Source organism: Chamaea fasciata, unplaced genomic scaffold (assembly GCF_029207755.1).
Source record: "Chamaea fasciata isolate MVZ Bird 193981 ecotype frontalis unplaced genomic scaffold, bChaFas1.0.hap1 SCAF_4, whole genome shotgun sequence".
Taxonomy (NCBI): Eukaryota; Metazoa; Chordata; class Aves; order Passeriformes; family Sylviidae; genus Chamaea; species Chamaea fasciata.
The window spans coordinates 77,939,734-77,958,683 of record NW_027094089.1 but is presented as its reverse complement, the minus strand read 5'-3'; the positions used below and the strand labels follow the sequence as shown (position 1 = coordinate 77,958,683).

Below are 18,950 nucleotides of genomic sequence, written 5' to 3'. Positions count from 1 at the left end.
CTGGAAGGGGCTCTGAGCTCTCTCCAAAGCTTTTTCCAGAGCCCCCCCACCTCTCCCAGCTTGGCTCCATAATAGAGTTGATATTCCCAGAGAGTTCCACAGAGACCAGAACCCATATTTCAGCTTTACCCAACCAGAGAGCTACATTTAGGAGAGGTGATGTTCCCACATTTAGGAGGAGCAGCAGTGGTGGGACACAGAAAACCCCGGCGAGTCTCAGCTTTTCTTCTGGGGCTGGTTTTAGTCCCAGCTCCTCAAAGTCCTGCACTTTCCCTTCTCCAAGGGAAGCTCCTCAGCTCCTGGCTCACCTTTCTTTCAGAAACACCACCAAATAAAGCCCCAGGAAAAGTGGTGAGATGCCACATTGTTCCCAAGGCATTGCAGTTTAAAAGGCTGTAAAAATAGCAACAAACTTTCTCCTCCAAAGAGAGCCCCAAACAAGCATCCCAAAGAAAACAAAGCCTCCATGGACATCGACCACACAGGATTCCCAACACACTTTGTTCAAGTTTCGATAATTCAGCTCCACACACAAATTTCCCCCCCACTTTACTCCAGTGCATCAAATATTCCTCCAGATTTTTTGCCTTCCCAAGAGCACAGCCCACAAGTGAAGAGGAATATCCACAACCCCTACATAGAACAGGATGGAAAAGGGAAGGTCTTCAACCTCCTGGGATTCACAGTTCCATACTAAAACTCTTTTATTTCCCCTCAGAAGGGAGTCAGGATGGTGGATGTGGGAGTGGAAGGTTCATTAGCACCTGGGCATTCATTTACCACTGACCCTCACAAGTGATTTATATTCCCAACAGATTCATGGAATTATCACAAATAAATGAACTCAAAGGAAAAGCAGGCAAGGATTAAGTGGTGAGGATATTCTGGTAAAGAAAATAAGGTTAATTACAATCAAATATCTGAATTTTTTTAAATCTTTATGTAAAACAGGATCAAAACAGAGAGAAAAAATTTGTTTTGCCATGCCCTGTATAAACTGGTGCAGAGCAAAAAAAGAACACTTTGCTAAAAAGTAGATTTCAGCCCATTAAAAATAGATTAATATTTTACATTTTGGGTGAAAAATGAGCTGCTCAGATTTAGTTTCATTTGTTTAACAAGCAAATGGCTTTTTCCTGATTAAAAGAGGGATGAATGAAAAATACAGGTATTTAGTGTTTAAGATTTTTCTGACTGTCAGTCAGAATTTTTAGTCCCAAAGGGAAGGGTTTTAATGTTTTGAGTCCTTCTTGATTTTAACTGGAATAGAACATTAATTGACAGAAATTGCTGTTCTGCACATCTGGGCATCCTTCTAATGGGAAATAATCATCCCTACAGAGAAAGATGCACTTTGAGGTTTCATTGCAAAATGATTGTAAAGCTCTGTTAATCCTGGCCTGGAAGGTACTAAAGGAAACCACCACTAGATATCACCGTTTGACTATTTAAGAAATCTCAGAAAAATTGTTAATGTGTAAAAATCACTATTATCCTCCAGGTAGATGAAGTCACCTTCTAGAGGAGCTTAATTCCCACAACTGAGGCAGGCTGGGGAATATCCTGCCTACAGGATTAATTGGGGAGATTTAACTAAAGAGTCCAGCCCTCTATAGGGTCTGGGTCCCAGGACCTGGTGAATATTCTTCTCTGGGAACACAGAATGAGAGCTGGATATGAAGGTAAAAATTCCCTGCCAGCATTTCTCCTCCAACATCAGGTTTTTTTGGCATGTGGATAAAAATCAGCTCCAGGCAGAATCTGGCCATGGATGTCTGCCCTGTAAAATATGGCACTGCTTTCCTTTGTAATGAAATCCAGCTGCTGCCCTTCAGCAGACTGGAAAAGCACCTTTCCAGAGATCTTCCCCATGGAATTTGAGTTCACTGAGGCATTTTTCCTCCTAGTGAAAACGGGCACAGCTCCAGTGCAGCTGATGAAGTTTTACTCAAACTCACAATGGGACTTGGCATCTTCCAAATATAAATAAAACCAAAGCAGGTCATGGATTGCAACATGTCAATTAAAATAAAATTCAATTAAAATAGCATTTAAGTTAGTAATAGGTGTATTTGTCTCATCTTTTTAGAAATCAACAGATTTTTCCCCTAAAAGGTATTTTGCAACAACATCTTTCTTCCTACAGAGAGAAATTAATTTTGAGAAGTTACTTAAATTGGGGAGTAAACCAGTTTAACAAATGCGGGGGGGGAAGCACATGGACAATATTTTTCCATGGGCAAAACTACATAAAATCAATAGGAAAATACAATGTGCTTTACATTAACAATGTGCATCTACCTGCACCTCCATTTGTGCTGTGAAAACACACAACATTTGGGGTGGTTTAAATTACCTGTTTTCCTCAAAACACTGCTGTTATGTGGTTTTGTTTTCATTCCAGCTAAAACTGGCCATATGTTTAATAAAATTAATTTTAAAATGAACTCTGAAACCAATCCTGTGAAGGGATGGGATGAACATAACTTCGCAGTAAGCTCAGGTTTTGCCAAACTCTCATTATTTATGTATTTTCTCCTCTGCCAGTCCATTTCTGTCCCGGGGATGGAGCAGCAGATCCATCAGGGAATCTCCCACTGCAGCAGCTGCTGCTGATCCATTGACTTTAATCCCTGGGGCTGGGGCTGAGGTGAGCAGCAGAGCAGAGAGGGGCTCCTCCAACGCATTCCTCAGCGCCGGGAAGGACAGAAAACCACCGGAGTCTGGAACTCAGGTTTAACCTCCGACTTCCTCGTTTCCTGAGGAAGAACCTCAGTGCAATTAACTTCTTTCCAGACTTTGGCATGAACTATAAATAGATCCCAGGGGGAAGCAAGGGCTGGGGCACGGCAGCACAAATGACACGGACCACTTCTTGCTACAGATAATTGCAAACCCTTTGGCTACTGCTGCCCTCTGGAATATTTCCCCTCTCACGCTCGGTTAAATTGTTCTCTGCACCTCCACCAAGCAAATCTGGAGACCTTTGCCTACCCCGGACTCCTCTGGAATTTAATGAAGTCATTTGGCCTCTTCCAAAGGACTCCTGGCTTGGTTTTGAATGCTGAGAAGGAGATTAATGAGACACACATGGAATTAGGGCAATGCATAGGGAAGCAAATCATCCTTATCCTCATGCTCCTAGAAAGCAAGGATGAGATTCAGTATTGCTTATATTCCTTGCACCAAGGTCAGTGGGAATTTTAGATCAAGTAATGACCAGTTAGGTTTTGGATGTGTATGAGTCTGATTTTATTAATTTATTTCCTTATCAGGAGTTATCTTTCCCTGTCATTTTAATCAGGAGAGGGAAGTCCTTATATTGCGCACTCACTTTTCCCTCAGGAGCAGCTTCTTTTCAGTCCTGCTGACATTTTCTTTGAGTTCAGAGATGATTTTAAGAAATGCCCAGGAAATTAAGATTCAAACAAACAAAAAACCAACCACAAGCAAAAACACCCAACAAAAAAAACTTTATTAGAAAAAAACTTCTGCAGAGCAGGTAACAGTCCAATTCATCTATCATTTTACAGTGGTGACATAATGAATTATTTCCAGCTGAAATATTTGCTGAGAAGCAAGAGCAAGGGGAGAAAATGCATTTGAGAGCTAATCAACAGTATTTCCATACAAAAATCTGCATTTAAATTTCCAAATGAAGATGCAGGAATCTTGCACTATTTTTTCAGGAATGCTGCAGTCATCTTTGCTTGCTGGTTTTGCAGAAAATGAATGCTTTTATGTGTGGATTTGGCACTTGAGGACATGATTTAGTGGTGCTAGATTGGTGGTTGGACTTGATGATCTTAGTGGTCATTTCCAATTTTACCAGTTCTTTGATTCTACATATGCTATAAAAAACATGATTAACCAGTATTTTGGAGAGAAATTGATTTCAAATTCTCCATTAGAAAACAGAAAACGGTGACCTTTACTTCCCCTGCTACCAAAGGGGTTTAAGACTTAAAACATTAATTAGAACAAGTGTAGTGTGCAAACGTTTCAATTTCCCAACCTAATCCTTAGAGTGAAACATTCATACCTGAATCCCATTCCTCTCCTGAGCCGAGCAGCTCAGTCAGGATGTGAATTCCATCCTGCAGGTCCATTTTGCACCCACTGCATTGGAGATTTGGAGGTTTGGGGTGCTGAACTCAGAGCTGTTCCTGTTGGGAGCGTTGCGGGAGCTGAACAAAGCCAACGAGTGCAGGAGGGCTCCTCTGGCTTTGGAGGTTTCTATGTTCTGCTCCTGGGAGATCTGAACACTTATCTGGTCCAGGCTGTTCCTTATCCAGCTGCAGCTGAGGAAGTTTGTTATGGAACCACACCTGGCCAGGCTTTCTTCAAAAAACTGTTTGTAGAGCTCTGCCACTTTGGCTTCCATGTACTTGTTGAGGGTGGAGTTGGAAAGGGGCTCCTTACTGAGCATGAGGCTCCTTTCTCCAGCTTCATCTCCAGGCAGGGACATCCCACTGGGCTTTTCGGGATGCTCACACAGCGGGGACTGACCCAGGGGAATATCTATGGAGACCAGGACGGGGCCGTCGGGAAGTTCATCACACGCGTGGTCCAGGACACAGCCCGAGTCACACGTGTGGCCCCCCACATGGTCCCCCCCGATCTGCAGGTCAGGATAGTTCTGGTAAATGCTGTTGCATGGCCAGGATCTGTACAAATCCACCTGGTCTAGGCGTCCTCCTCTTTTGGGGATACGTAAAGCTGGGGATGCAGTTCCTTTAACCAGCGTTTCCTGATCTTTTGCAGGCTCCTTTTCTGCGGATCCCCATCGGGGGCTGCTCCCGGCTTCCACTTTGCTGCTTCTGGCAGAGAGCTCCTCCCGCTTCTCACATCCATCAACAAAGGCTTTAATTTTTGGGATGTCTACAAGTTTCTGTCTCCAGATTCCCTCTTTAGCCTTTTGGGATGCAGGAGATTTGAAAGGCTTATCTTGATGACAGCTCTCTTTATAGATGAGCCTCGTTAGGATGCCTTCTGCCAGCATGGTGACAAGTGTGAGCAACAGGGATCACCAGAGTTCCATGGAGCCCTGGGACGGAAAGACAGGCACAATACAACAACAACTATTATTCAACAATTATTCTAAAATTATTATATTATTATTATTGATATTATTACTAATGAAAAGGGCACTTCTCACAGAGACAGTGACTTTTCTTTCTCTCTCAAGCTTTTTTTTTTTAGCAAACATTGAGCTGCATGCTTTTCCTCTTTACCATGTCCACAAAAATCATTCTGAAGATACAGGAAGGGCTTTAATCAGCTGCTTCATCTGTAACATCCCTTCTGCTCCCAGGTCTCTTCTGCATCACGGCTACTTGAGACAGATTGTACTTTATAAGCTGTAAAAATCATCAAAATCATTTTACTTGTCTGTTTCAATACCATCAGTAACTAATCAATGTTTTCCAGTACAAGACAACCATTTCCAAGAGCTAAAGGGGTGACATAGAAAGGAAATAAAGACTACATTCATATTTATAGGCATTTCTGACTTGAGCACTCCTGTGACGTGCCAAGGAGCTTCAAAAAAAACTTAGAGTTCAGCAAGTATAATAAAACTGTATTCCAAATGCAGATAAAATGTGTTTAGAGTCCCTCTTAATGATGAACTTAAAAGATATAAATACATAATTTGCCTTCCCCAATAGTGATAATAGTGAAGAAATAAGTGTCTCAAAATAATTTACTACACCTAATGATTCCTTATCATCCCTTTCCAATTTACCTACTGTTAAAATCAATGTGAATCTTCACATTAAGAGTCTGACCTGAACCACTGCTTTTATGGAGGAATGAGAAACATGAACATGAGAAAATCATTCAGTTCTTCAAATATCCTTTAAATCTCTGCATAACTGAAGTATCCACACACCAAAAATGTGCTTGTGGCTCAACACTTTTCACCATGCCCCTACACCCTGGTATATTTGAAACTCGCTATATTGGGTCACTTTTCAATCCCAGTGCTTCTTCCAGGAGATACTCTAAAACTTTAGTTATTTGAGAGATGGAAATTTTCACCTTTCCCCCAAAATTTACACACTGGCACAGCACAGCTGCTGGGTTTCTTATTTTTGTGGGGTTCTTTATTTTTGTGACACAGTTCCCTCCATGAAGCTGAAAGGAACACTGGAATTTCGAGGCCAAAGCAGGCAGGAAAGGCAGCAGACCTGGTTATCTACAGAGTCATTTACATATGCAAAAAGCAGGGCAACACTTTCTTAAGCACTTAAGGGACTTGCTAAACCAATTTCCAAAGAAAGAAGAATTGGCAGTCTAAATCTTGCTAAAGATCCATGGAATTTGGAATGTTCTGTGCCTTGTAGAACATGGGTAACCAGCACCTTACCCTGCTCTGTAGGACCTCAGCGTACCCAGCCCCTTACCTGCTGATAAATTTTGGTTTATTGCTTTGAAAGTGCTCACGAAGAGCTAAAATATGGTAATCTTGGAAAAACCTGTCTCGTCCAAATAAAATATGTGGTTCCTGTGTTCTGGAACAAAGCATAAGGAAAAGAAAAAGGCACAAAAAGCCCAACTTACCAAGCCCAGTCAGGTCTGAGGAGGATTTCCCCAAGCCCAGAGCTCTCCTGCTGCTGGGAGGGGGCAGATGGTTGCACACTCTTTCTTCACTGCTGTCTGTGCAGAAAAAGCCTGACGCAATCATGATGCAGTTCCCCGGGGTTTTTAACTCATAAACCAGAAGTGATCCCGCTGGGAGAGGGCGCGGTTTTTGAACACAAAGAGAGGGCTACGTTTAAAAGAGGATGTTTGAAAATGAATTGAGATGTTTCTGACCACAGTGTGATGCCGAGGAGCTGCTGACAGACAGAACAGGGCAAGGGGAAGGAGCAGAGGGTCAGGGCTGCGCCAGGCAGAGCAAAATCGGAACCGAATTCCACCAACACTTCCACTGGCAGGAGCTCGGTGTTGCTCAGCTGACTTGTGGACTTACACCACTTCCCCCTTGGAAACATGCAGCTAAATTTAGAGTCTTGTGATGTGCCACTGATGGGAAAGAAGTAGGCAACTTCCTTTCACCCGGATTTTGCTGAAATACCCTGTGCCTATGACACGCAAGCAGGACAATGTGCCAGTCTGAAAGCAGCAGCCAAGGGACAGCTCTGCACAATCATGTTGCTCATGGACGAAACTCACTCTTTAGGGGTTCAAAAATTACCTCTGGCACATCCCAGGTGCCCCCATGGTGGTTTTAGGTGTCCTCTTCAAGCTGAAGCCAAGCTCTTGCAATGAGCCACCCCTCCCCTCAGCACAAGATCCAGCCCACAGACAGTCTGAAGAGTCTTCTGTGGGTGACTTTTCTAAATTTCCTATTTCTCAGAAGAAAAAAAAAACCCCAAACCAATGAAGCAGAAGCTGAATCTCATCAAAATACAAGACAAAAGATTCTAAAAAGACGCTGGTTAATGACAACAGCAAGACACAAATAATCATCCAGTGCCACTCCCTGCCATGGGCAGGGACACCTTCCATTATCCCAGATTGCTCCAAGCCCCATCCAGCCTGGCTTGGATACTTCCAGGGAATGGAGAAGCCACAGCTTCTCTGGGCAACCTGTGCCAGGGCCTCCCCACACTCACAGGGAAGAATTTCTTCCTAATGTCCACTCTAATCCTGCCCCCTGTCAGTGGGATATCATGTTGTGCCTTAGAAATTAGATTTGGAGTAATTCTGGATTCAATGAAGTCTGTAAAATTACCTCTATTTCCCTCCTTTTCTCCTGTATTTCATGAAAAACTTCAGTTTTTATGGAGGCAAAATAAAAGTTATTTTTACTCCCACCAAATTTATATAAAACTCATTTAATATTTAAAAGCCGTTCAGAATTACCTGATTTTTAATCACCTTATATGAGCAATTTCTGCACAGAAGGTGTGGCTGGGACTCCAGCAGTCACTGCCCACAGTCTTGGCGGGCAGGAACCAGGAAGGATCAAATTCCAAGTAGTTTTAAACCTCGCCAAGCTTGCAATTAATGCCAGCTGCAGCTGGAATTTTTGTGCAGCTGTTTCAACAAAACACAGAAGTAACAGAGAGTGAGAGGAAGAAATCAAGTCAGGTAATTTGTGTGGAGTGATTTAAATCAAATCAACTTCCATTTCATACCCAGCAACCTGATCCATGAAAGGTGTAAGGAGGGGGAGGAATGAGATGAGCTTTAACATTCCTTCCAACCCAAACTAAACTGCTATTCAGATGTTTAATGCATCAATAACCAAGGAAATCAATGTATTCTCTCAATTAGATCTCACCAAAACGAAATTCTTTTTTCTTTACCAAAATAAAGTCAGAATGAGATAGAACCACAGCTATTTCAGAAGCTGAGTGCAGATCGCAGTTAGGATAAACATCAAGGCAAGGATGTCAGAATTTAGAGCTGAATATATATTGAGAAAGAATAAAAAATTACTGTTATAATACCACTCGCATATGGAAAAAATAAATACTATCACACTAAATGATAATATGTGAACAACGGCTGCATGGCAAACAAAGTCCCTTCTTCCAGCAAAGGCTGTGTCCTTTGCATGCACATAAAAATGACATAGATATTGACTGGTTTGAAAGGTTTTATGTTGGAGATGTTTTCCGAAGCACAGCTGTTGCGGCCCCTTTATTTTCCACTCCGAAGGGAATTTCACCCGAACAACCCAACGCCGCCTCAAAGATTCCCCTCACACACCGCGCCCTCAGCCGGCTCGGCTTAAGTAGAGGGGGACGGGACTTAGTGCTGACTGACAGCTGTACTGACCAATAGGAAGGCAGGACAGGCCCGCCTCGGCCCCTGAGTGGCCGCTGGTTGCCGCAGCAACGGCGCGCGCGGCGGCGCTGCGGAGCCCGGGCGCCATTGCGGCCCCTCACAGCGGGGCGGGCGGAACTTGGGCAGTTCCCGGCTACAAAATGTGTGTCTGCTCCACTTCGCTTCGTGCAAACACACAATAACCGGCTCTGCGTGCTTCGAAAGGGTTCAGGAAAGAACTGAGGCCACATGGGAATTACAGTGCTGACACTCCATTAATGATGTGCTGGTTTCCTTTTATTAAGGATTTTGAAATACTGAGCAAATTGAAATGAAGAAATGGCCAAGTTCCTGATGATATCTTCAATAAGCCAATCTGTGAGAGAAGGAATTACTATAAGGAATTATAGTATATAAGAATTAAATATTGCTATACTGTGTACGTGTATAAATATTTATAAAAATATATATATATACAGTAATATACACAATGAATTATGGTATATTCATATTACAAGATATACAGGGCCAGGTCTGATACCTCATGAATACAGCACATGCATTTTGTACTAAATAGATGTACTTTCCTCTAAATATGACTTTAGTATACTCAGTACGCACTATGCTTACTTGTAGTAATCCAGCAATTTCTACGTCACCTCAACTTTTAAAATCCTCTTGCATTTCCACAGGTGTACCAATACAGTCCAAAAATTTTAATAATAAACTTCAAAACTGGCATAATGAACCTTTCAATCTAAAATCATTCTACCAAGATCAGAGAATATGGGTTAAGTCACAGAATACTTCTGCAGGAAATTCAATAAAAGGTAACAACTTGGGAATGATTTATTTGTGCCATGGGATTAGGATCTGAGCAATCTGGTGTAGGGAAAGTTGTCACACATTGCATGCACATGTGTAGCTTGGTTTTTAAAGATTTTGGGGAACTATTTTCATTGAGCTTTACAGTAATGAGTAACAACTGGGTTAAGACTTCTTCAAAAAAAACCAAAGCAGCGATTTTTCCGAGTTGCACAAGTGGAGTGGATACACAGGGAAAGTAAATGGGATTCATTACAACTTAGAAATGGCATTTGTGGCTTTTTTCCCATCCTATGGACCAGTTCTAAGACTCAACAGAAGGACAAGTGTGAGGGACAAGCAATAATCCCCCAGAAAAGTCATCCTGTGCCTGGCTGTGCTTTAGCTGCTCACATAGCAGCTGATCCTGTAAAAATGACCAACCACCACTCCTAAAAAGATCAGGCTGTTGGTTTCCTCCTGAGGATGTGAACTGAAGTATGGAATTTGGGCAAAACAGAGGCAAAGAATGTAATTTCTGTAACTCTACAGATCTTCCACGTGGTGCAGAACTTCAGCACCTGAAGCAGGAAGGAGATACCTGCTGACCTACCTGGCAAACACGGAAGGTGTAAATGAAGTTTTAGTTTAAAATTTATGCTGCACCCCCCTGTGGCAACGCAAACATAAAATAGCACAGGTCCCTGCTGTGAGCAGCACAGAACTCATTAATTACAGTTTGTAAACGAGCAGGGGAGGGGTGGGTGAGCTCTGAGCCTGGGAGCAGCTGCTATGTCCCAGCCACTTCCGACCCATCCCTGCCCTGGGGAATGAGTGGGAAAGCAGGATAATGAGGGAAACACAAACCTTGACACACTATTTTGGGTGGGTGTATCCTAAATTAAATCCCATTCAGTAATTAAATCCCATTAGCTGCAACAGGTGAGGGATCCAACTCGGCAGACTTCACCCACAGGAGCAGATCCCTGATGTTGCCCTTGTATAAATCCTGAACCTTTAAAAAGCACTGTTTTCATCTGAAAATTTCACTTCTTTCAGCTTCAAACTTCAAACTGTGAACAAAACATGCAAACAAGTCATGGAGTGAGAAAGTGTTCCAAAACAACTTTATTGGAATGATACAGGAATGGTTAACATACAGGTTAAATCCTCAATGCCTGCTTTCTACGTAGGAAAAAAAAAAAAAAAAAAAAAAAAGAACAAATTCAGTTCTTGCACCCATGGAAACAGAAAACCAGCACAGAGGTAACAGATTCCTGGCACTCCTAAAGTCATGCAAGAGATCTGCATCAAAAAACTCAAGTTTTACACACACAACAAAGAGATTTTCAGTATTTTCAGTTTGTGTCGGTGCCTTGTTCCCCGGACAAAGGAACAATTCAGCCTGGCTCACCAGAGCTGCCTTAGGAATGCTGATACCGTTTGAATGCTCCCATATGGCAAGAGGGGGACAGATGAGGGCAGTGACTTTGCTTTTTTAAACTTGGCAATTTTCTTGACCGTTGAGACAGGAATTGACCTCGTTTCAGACTGCTTTGGGTCGCTGAACTGACAGAATTTGGCAGCAAATTTTAATTACAGCTTCTCCAAAATAATGGCTGTAATTCACCAAACTTGCACCGGAAGTACAGCAAACTGGTGTAGGTACAGACGCTTGTGTGTCAAATCTCACTTTCCTTACCACACTTCCCTTAGTATGCCATAGTTCCCAAAACCATGAACAGGAATTTAGACACAGAGAAAGATTCAGCCAGTATTAAGACAGAAACACAACTTTGTTCAGAAAGATGAAATCATACTGAACAACAAAAATGTGGTGCTGTATTTAAAACATAACCAACTTCCATCCCATTTAAGGTCCAAATTTAAGATCCAAAAGATCTTCAATTTCACAGAACTGCAGTAATTCCTGACAAAAGCTGTTAATAAAAAAGCACAGTTGTGTGTGTGTTAATCTTTAAGGTAAGGCAGCACCCATCCATCCCTCTGCCTCCTTATGCTGCGCTGCTTTTGTAAGCACAAGCTTCCAACTGCTTCCCAGGGTCCCAAAATGATAAATCAGGAACTAAAATATGGCCAGGAATTACAGGCTCCCTCATGAGCACTGGGGGAACACACAGGTTAATATTGCACGTGGTGAACTCACCCACACAAGACACTGAGAGATTTGCAATTCCTGTAATAGCTCTATGATATGGCAATAAGAATGGAAATTAAGATTTTAAACCTTTAAAAAAAGAAGTCTTGCTTAATTACAATAACTTTTGCTATTCAAACATTTATTTCTTCATTTGAAAAACTACTATATGAACCTAATGGCTACTTGAACATGCAGTGACATGTTTAATGCTCTAAGCAGTGTGAACTGGTATTTTTGTAGAGAAATACGTTAAAGGCTTTCACCCTTACACAGGTAAGGAAAGGCCATTTCTGGCTGTTTTGGCTTGTTTGCAACATTGAATCTTGCCCCGGATGTGTCATCGCTTGTGCTTAGACAGCTGTGAGGGACCTATGCCCATTGCCCTTTTTGTCCTAAGAGCCCACACAGATCACTTAAATGAGAAATACATGGGGTTTGTTGGGGGTTTTATCACCTGTACAGTGTGTAACAATACAAACCTTAAATATCCATTCTACAGAAGACAAACACAACTCTCCAAAGTGACTACAATGGTTAAACTACATGGTACCACCTAGAAATTCATCTGAAACCAGGAAAGACACTGAAAATTTACTGTGTAATTCAGTAACATTTTTGAGGCAACTCAGGCACTAAATTAGTATCTGACAACGTTTTAGATGCTGTTTTCCATAGTTTAAATAGTTGGATCTTTAGGTAAAATCCATCTGCATTTTTAGTACTAAAATAGTTTCTTTACAATTACACAAAATTGACGAATTGCCAGGACAGTTTAAACTAAATGTAACTCATTCATGTCTGATTGCTTCGGCTTCCATCAGAGCCCATTCCTGCTCCCTACCCTGAAATTCCCATTTCCATCCTTTGTTTAATTTGTGTTACGGACAATGAATGCTGCAAGCACCAATCAAATGTTAGAAATCACATCTACATTTCTTCAAGCAGACAGTTGGACTATTTTATAAAAAGCTGTGGAAATTCCCTTTACAAACATTTAAGGCAGTTGAAATTCATGCTTGCTGCTTGGCCAGTGCTTCAGCTTCCTGAAACAGCACAAAACAATTACATGTTAGTATTTTCTCACTGTTTCCAAAGGAAAACTATAAAACAATAACCTGTATTTTTCAATCTTCTTTCAGCCTTTGTAAGGTGATCACAAATGGGAACAGAATGACAAGAGAAGAAATGCAGAAAGAATTTCCTTTTGGTTTCTCCGAGTGTACTTTTGACTGCAGATTAATTTAATTACCTGCTAGCAGTACCATGACCTACAAGGAGATGAATGAGAGATGAATTCCCAGTGCCCTCAGTGCAGCACCTCAGCAGGGACAGTCTGGTTTATTTGAAAGGACAAAGTTCAACATCTGCCAAGATGTGTTGGAACCATTTGCTTTTGTGACTGCATAGAAATACTCAAGCTAACAAATTCAATATTGTTGTTACCATGAGCCAGCATTGCTAAATAAACAAAACACATGAGGAGAAAGGACTAAGAGGGGAATTTCGAAGAAGTCTGTACGATTTTTTAGGAGGAGACACAGTGGGTGACCCCAGCCTGCAGGGCAGGAAGTCCCACGCATATCTCCTCTTTCTTGGACATGGTGGCTTGCTCTGGATTTCCTGGCTAACTGCCCTCATCCTCCTTTGAACTCAGGGCGTGGGAAGAGCCTGGCTTGGAGCTGCCGTGCTCCTGGCCCGTGCTCTGCTCTGCTGGCCTGTCATGGGTCATAGAGCGGGGCTGGGATGTCACCAGGGCTCGGATGTCACTGTGCACCCACAGGCCTTGCACGAGGATGTCCTGGCCATCCGCGGCACAAAAGGCACGTGAGCAATGAAAGGAAGATCAAAAAGAGCTACAAAGTCTGTAGAAAAGCAGCGTGTTCGATAGGCTCTAAAAGACAACTGGTTCTTTGAATGGTAAGGAAGAGGAAAAGGTTCCCTTGGCTTTGTAACAACTCCCTTAACCAGCCCAGGGCACTGCAGTGGTGACACCTCACTGTTTTTTGGGGGTTTTTTCAAGACAAAGTACTTCTCTTCAGAACAGGCAGCGGAAAGCTGGAGAGGATTCCTGGCATTTTCCTCATGCTCAGGAAGGTTGGTACAAGTAACCTGTTAACCTATTTTTCTTGGAGGTCAAACTCCATTTCCTTGGGTGTAGGCCTGCAAGTTATCTGGGAGAGGCTCAGCTTTCCAGGCTTGACACTCCCTCTTTCATACTTGTCCTTATTTCTCCCTCAAGGCCCCTCACTGAGTATCTTCTCAGTCCTTAAATCCTTAATAAAGAAATAATTAAACATAGCTTTTAACTCACAAAATTCTCTCCCTTTAAAATCCACCCATATTGCTTTAAGTAGAGCCTTTAAGATAAACTGAAGGCCAGTCTTTCTCAGAGGTTGTAGATCCAAAGGACAAACCAAACCTCCAGGGCTCAGAAAATAGTTACTTGAATTTATCACGCTCACTTCTGCGGCAGTCCTGTTTGGCATTAATATCAAACCTTTGTGTTCAGAGTCAAATAACTTCCCAATTCTCTCCTGATGGCATTGAATGGAGGTTTCCCGCCAAGGCTTCTCTCAGCCTCCTGCCATTTTATGCAGTTGCCATGTCATTTCCTACAGCATTATATCCCAGCTGCACACAGCTAAGCTGGAAACATCAATGTCAGCACCTACAAATATGTGTACCCTCCTCAGCAGCCCGCAACCAACTTGACTGGACATTCGAATTGTGGGAGTAATTCCCAAAGTCAGCCCCAGAGCAGGATGCAGCTTCACTTCTGCAAAGGTTATTTACCATCATCAGCCTAACACAACATGGAAATTCAGCAGAGTACAGCTGTGTTCTATCCCTCCTGTTTAAAATTCACTTTTTCTTCAGGTGAGGACAGAATTGGAGCATCCCTTAGGACAGAAGCAGAGCTCCTGACAGCCATGCTGGCTGCTCCTGCAAGCCAGCAGGTCTGGGAAGCAGCAACATTCTCAGCGTTACTGAGACAGGTGACCTGATTTGTTATGGCAGCAGCTGCTCTCTGGTACCCCTGCACTTCCCAGAGGAAGCGCATGAGTTTCCCTGCATCCCACAGTCTCAGGATTGCTTCCTGGTTCCTTGGCTCCATCCTGCACGCTCTGCTGAGCAGTGCAGTGCAGATGTTCCAAGGAACTTCACCAGGACTGTGGCGCTGTGTGCAGCTGGTCTGATGCCAGCAGCAGTAATGCTGGGGTGCAGGTCCCGGGCTCTGCTCTCTGCATGAGGCAGTTTTTCCTCACCACACCATCCCAGTGGAGCTACTGCTGGAAATTTGGCTCCCAAAACTGCTTCAGTCTGCCCCACAATCTGTAGTGCTCACTGCTCATGGGTCACCATCCATCTTTAAAATTAGGTCTCTTAGTGATGTGCACAGCACAGCCTTTGACTCGTACACGAGTAAAGCTGAAAGGGAGCGTCATGTTTATCCATTGGAACAGGAAAGCTGGAAGTAACCTGGAGGATCCTACTGCTGTCAAGTCAAACGTATAAACTGGGCCTGTCTTATCCTATCAAAATCAAAAGGAGAATTCCAGCCCATTGCATCCGCAAAGCAGCAGCCCAGTTCGTAATTGGCAAAGGAAAATAAGCTTTGGATAATGAGCCAGAGGAAAAAAATTATTCTGCAGCAAGACCATGTTATTTCAGAAGCAGTGGCTTTGGTCTCAAGAGATTTTCCAGTAGAAAAATCTCATCAAAATTACACATGAATTAAATTTTTTTACTGAATTGAAAACATTCTTTGATTTTGGGATGACTTTTTAAATTTAGGTTTCTTATGCATTATTCAGTGCAAATATTACCTACTCTTTTGAAACTGAAGCCTGAGAGCCTCTGGAGACTGAGTATCTCCCAGGGAGGTTGATGGGGACAACGACAGCACATGTACCAGATGCTATTCTGAGCAGAGAAGGAGGAGGTGAAGGCACAGGCTCACTGTGAGGAGGTGCTCACCCACCTTTGACCCAGGAGGTGCAGTCAAGCCCAGGAACGCGTACACGGCGTTGTTCTCCCGTGCCTCGAAGAAAGCATTGTAGTCCTTCCACCATGGCAGGAGGGAGAGGGAATAAAAGACAGAGCAGTGAATTGTCAGAAATAATCTCAACTCAGCTTGGGGTGTCACCCAACCCACACCAAACAAACTGCTTCCTGTGGCCAAATGCAAAATCCAGTGTCAGCTCAGGTACATGGCATTAGCACTAAGAGCACACAAACTGGTCTGGCTGGAAAGGGACAAGCTGGGAATTCATTCTATATCCTAAGGAGATGTTGCTCTGAGGTGCTCTAGCCTCTCCCAAAGGGACAGACTGCACCCAAGGCAGGTGTTGTCACTGGTCTGGTGTGGACATTCCCCCTGAAGAAGCAGTTGAGCCTGGACCTTATCATCAGAAACCCTGATGCTGCCAGATGTCACTGCTGATTCCTGAATCAGCGGTGCAACTGCTAATTACAATTGTGCAACTGTGGACTCCAGCTCTTAACTCAGTCAGAAGTTCAACTGGAACTCTTACAATAAGAGTGCACCTTTCCCATCACATTTCCCATTAAGGATTAGTCTGTGCAAGTGAAGGCAATGGGGTGGCACAGTTCACTCACAGCGCACTACAAATGCCCTTAACACACACAGCCACTTCCCAGGAAAATTAAGGTAATAAATAAATAAATAAGAAGAAATACCAGTTGCCAACTAAACCCCAACTAAAGGAACCCAGAAGTTTTGTGCAAGCTCACTGTTGTCCAAGTTACCACACAATTCCCTCACACTGACTTCTGAACTCAGCAGGGATCAGTCCAATGACTTTCCTGCTCTCCATTTTTAACTGATGCACATTACCAGCCTCCTCCAGCCTTCCTGGGCGATGCTTGCATGCAGACTCCTGGCTGGGAAGCCCAAGGCAGGCAGCAGCTCAGTCTCGGGCTGGAGTCAGGGAGAGCTGTTTTAGGGCACACTGCTCTGGATTCCTGACTGACTGGGAGGCAAAAGCCTAAGGAACAGCAGCTGAGGGGGGCAGCTCTAAGTAGAGGCTGCTGCAGCTAGAACAGAACAAGGTACAGGGACCAGAAGATTCCAGCTGCCTGGACTTCAGGGATATCAAATTATTGCTCCATTTGCACATGCAGCATTCATGTGCTGGTTTGATAAAAATGTGTGTGATTATGGTAAATCCTCCCTGAAGCCCTTCTTTTGACAGGAATGGGCTGCTTGATAATAAAGGGATTGTTTATCTTTCTGGTGCACAGTCCATGAGCCTCCTCCGCAGCATCTCCCAGGGCAGGAATTCCTGGGCCTGAGGAGCAGGGCTCATGCCAGCCCACACAGCATCTCCAGTCCCAGCCTCTCTGCTGTGCACGAGCCAGGAAGGCCAATTTGCTCTTTGCTCTGCCCATTGTGCTGCATCAGATGGAACAAACAGGGAACTTCATGCTTGAAAGGCATCAGATAAACACAGAAAGAGGTTCAAATTCTGGACACAGAATTTACCTTCCTGAAAGCTGAACTGTAGCAACTCGAATCCAGCGACACAAACTGATTGAATTTCAAAAGTTCAATGTGACATCGATCAAAATTTTGGGGATGAAATAAACCCATACCAAGAACCTTGTAACTAGCCCCTTCTCAGATAACTACTGATCCTTATGTCTGTCACTCCAAACCAACCTTTTTCCACGCCACAACCTGTCAGTAAAATTTTGAGAGCCAAGTGGCACAACAGCTCACTGTGGATGTTATTTCAAGTTCTGTTTATATTACAAGCAAGAAAAATTCTTGGCACATTGAGAATAGTTTCTTTCAGCAGACACAGATTTGTCTCACAAAGGTCCAGAACTGGTGGGTCTTGACTTACAGACTGTGCAGGTCAGAACCAGACTTCAAAAGGACCAGAGGAATAAACACTGTGAGCTCTGTTCAGAAGATACTAAGTTTTAAAAATAAAACTAACAGTTAATCTAATAATCATTCAAGCATGGCCTGCCGGGTACAAGTACTGCAGGGCAACTTACTTTTGATCAAGCATTAAAATAATTACAGTAGGATTTGTGTTTGCAACACAGGTTTTAATCTGTCCAAGGCCCTGGAGTAAGTGAAGCATGGCAGCCTTCCTTATGCAAGAAGCACACAGAGCTGATCCAAGAAGGATCAGAAAACTGATTTATGATCATGGCAGACATCAATTCATATGATCTGGGATTCACACCTGCTGGCAAACCCCACACGGGCAGAACACATCTCTGAACTTGCTACAGAACATAAGGCTGGTGTAAAAGGGACAGATTTCTGTGAGGTGTTAGTTCACAATCATGGGGAAAATGAGAATTAAAAAAAACTGGGAATTTTCAGAGCTGTAAGGTGGAAAAGAAAACCACAGAGAAAAGAAAATTATATATGTACTGCAAGGTAGGATCCAAATCAAGAGGTCTACATTTTAATGTCTCCTCTGGTGTGACTAGAATGTTCAAGAATCAATTGTTACTAAAAGCCCAAAATGGGGGGAAACGTCTAACACCTCCTACAGCCTTCTCAGTTTGGGCAACTGCAGCTGGGCAAGCCCTGCCTTGCTGCTCACCACAGCGAAGCACAGGCGGAGGCAGTGAGGAAGAGGAGTGGGATGAGCACAGAGAGAACTGGAGGTGAGGGGATGAGCACAGGAGAGCTGCAGCAGCCCTTACCCCGAGGTAGCGGCTGTCGTTGAAGAGCCGGGGGGGCAGGGGGTTCCCGCTCGCTGGCCGACTGTCCTCAGGAACGTTCTCCCGCATCCATTTCCGGTTCTCCTCATTAGCTGCGATGTCCTTCTCCTCAAATTCAATTTTGTTGGCTTCCAAGAAGCCTAACACATCTTGCTGCTGCTTTTTAATCTGTCACAAAGGAGGGAGGGAGAGAGGAAGATAAGGCAAACGAAATCAGTGAAATCATTTTTGATGCCGCTCTGGGTTCGATGCACAAACCAGGGGGTGCAGACCAGGTTGAAAGTGGGAGTGGTAAGAACATTCTTAGAATCAAAAAGTATCTTCAGAAGAGTCAGAGCTGAGCCTTGACTTGGGTGCTACAAAACTGAACAGGCACTGTCCCTACACAAATGTGAGTGTTGTGTACTGAAAAGGTGCCTACCCAAAAAGAGGTGTGAGCAGGGCCCTTGTGCTGGCCAGATTTTACAGTTAACTCAGGGGAACATTGTTTTTT

At 43.4% G+C, this 18,950-nt stretch overlaps 2 protein-coding genes across 5 annotated transcripts in view; both read right to left on the bottom strand.

Annotated features, from left to right (window-relative positions):
- Positions 1-3,456: 3,456 nt before the first annotated feature.
- Positions 3,457-7,956, bottom strand: LOC136289003 (TLR adapter interacting with SLC15A4 on the lysosome-like). 4 transcript variants are annotated; one of them, XM_066182469.1, is made up of 5 exons: positions 7,873-7,956; positions 7,202-7,358; positions 6,565-6,772; positions 5,235-5,360; positions 3,457-5,047 (listed from the first exon to the last, which is right to left on the bottom strand). In XM_066182469.1, exon 5 carries the CDS (start codon positions 5,000-5,002, stop codon positions 4,079-4,081), a length of 924 nt encoding a protein of 307 aa, XP_066038566.1. In that variant the 5' UTR covers positions 5,003-5,047; positions 5,235-5,360; positions 6,565-6,772; positions 7,202-7,358; positions 7,873-7,956; the 3' UTR covers positions 3,457-4,078. The 4 variants fall into 4 exon arrangements, with proteins under 4 accessions (XP_066038566.1, XP_066038564.1, XP_066038565.1 ...); XM_066182467.1 differs by having other exon boundaries at positions 7,202-7,352; positions 7,873-7,954; XM_066182468.1 differs by having other exon boundaries at positions 6,565-6,735; positions 7,202-7,352; positions 7,873-7,954.
- Positions 7,957-10,685: 2,729 nt separating this feature from the next.
- Positions 10,686-18,950, bottom strand: part of SH3BGRL (SH3 domain binding glutamate rich protein like) — a 30,008-nt gene continuing 21,743 nt past the window's right edge. The window contains exons 2-4 of the mRNA XM_066182171.1: positions 18,440-18,625; positions 15,729-15,809; positions 10,686-12,789 (exon numbers count right to left, since the gene is read on the bottom strand). Of these exons, the coding sequence (XP_066038268.1) occupies positions 12,757-12,789; positions 15,729-15,809; positions 18,440-18,625 (300 nt within the window). The 3' untranslated portion in view covers positions 10,686-12,756. The remainder of the gene's footprint in view (positions 12,790-15,728; positions 15,810-18,439; positions 18,626-18,950) is intronic.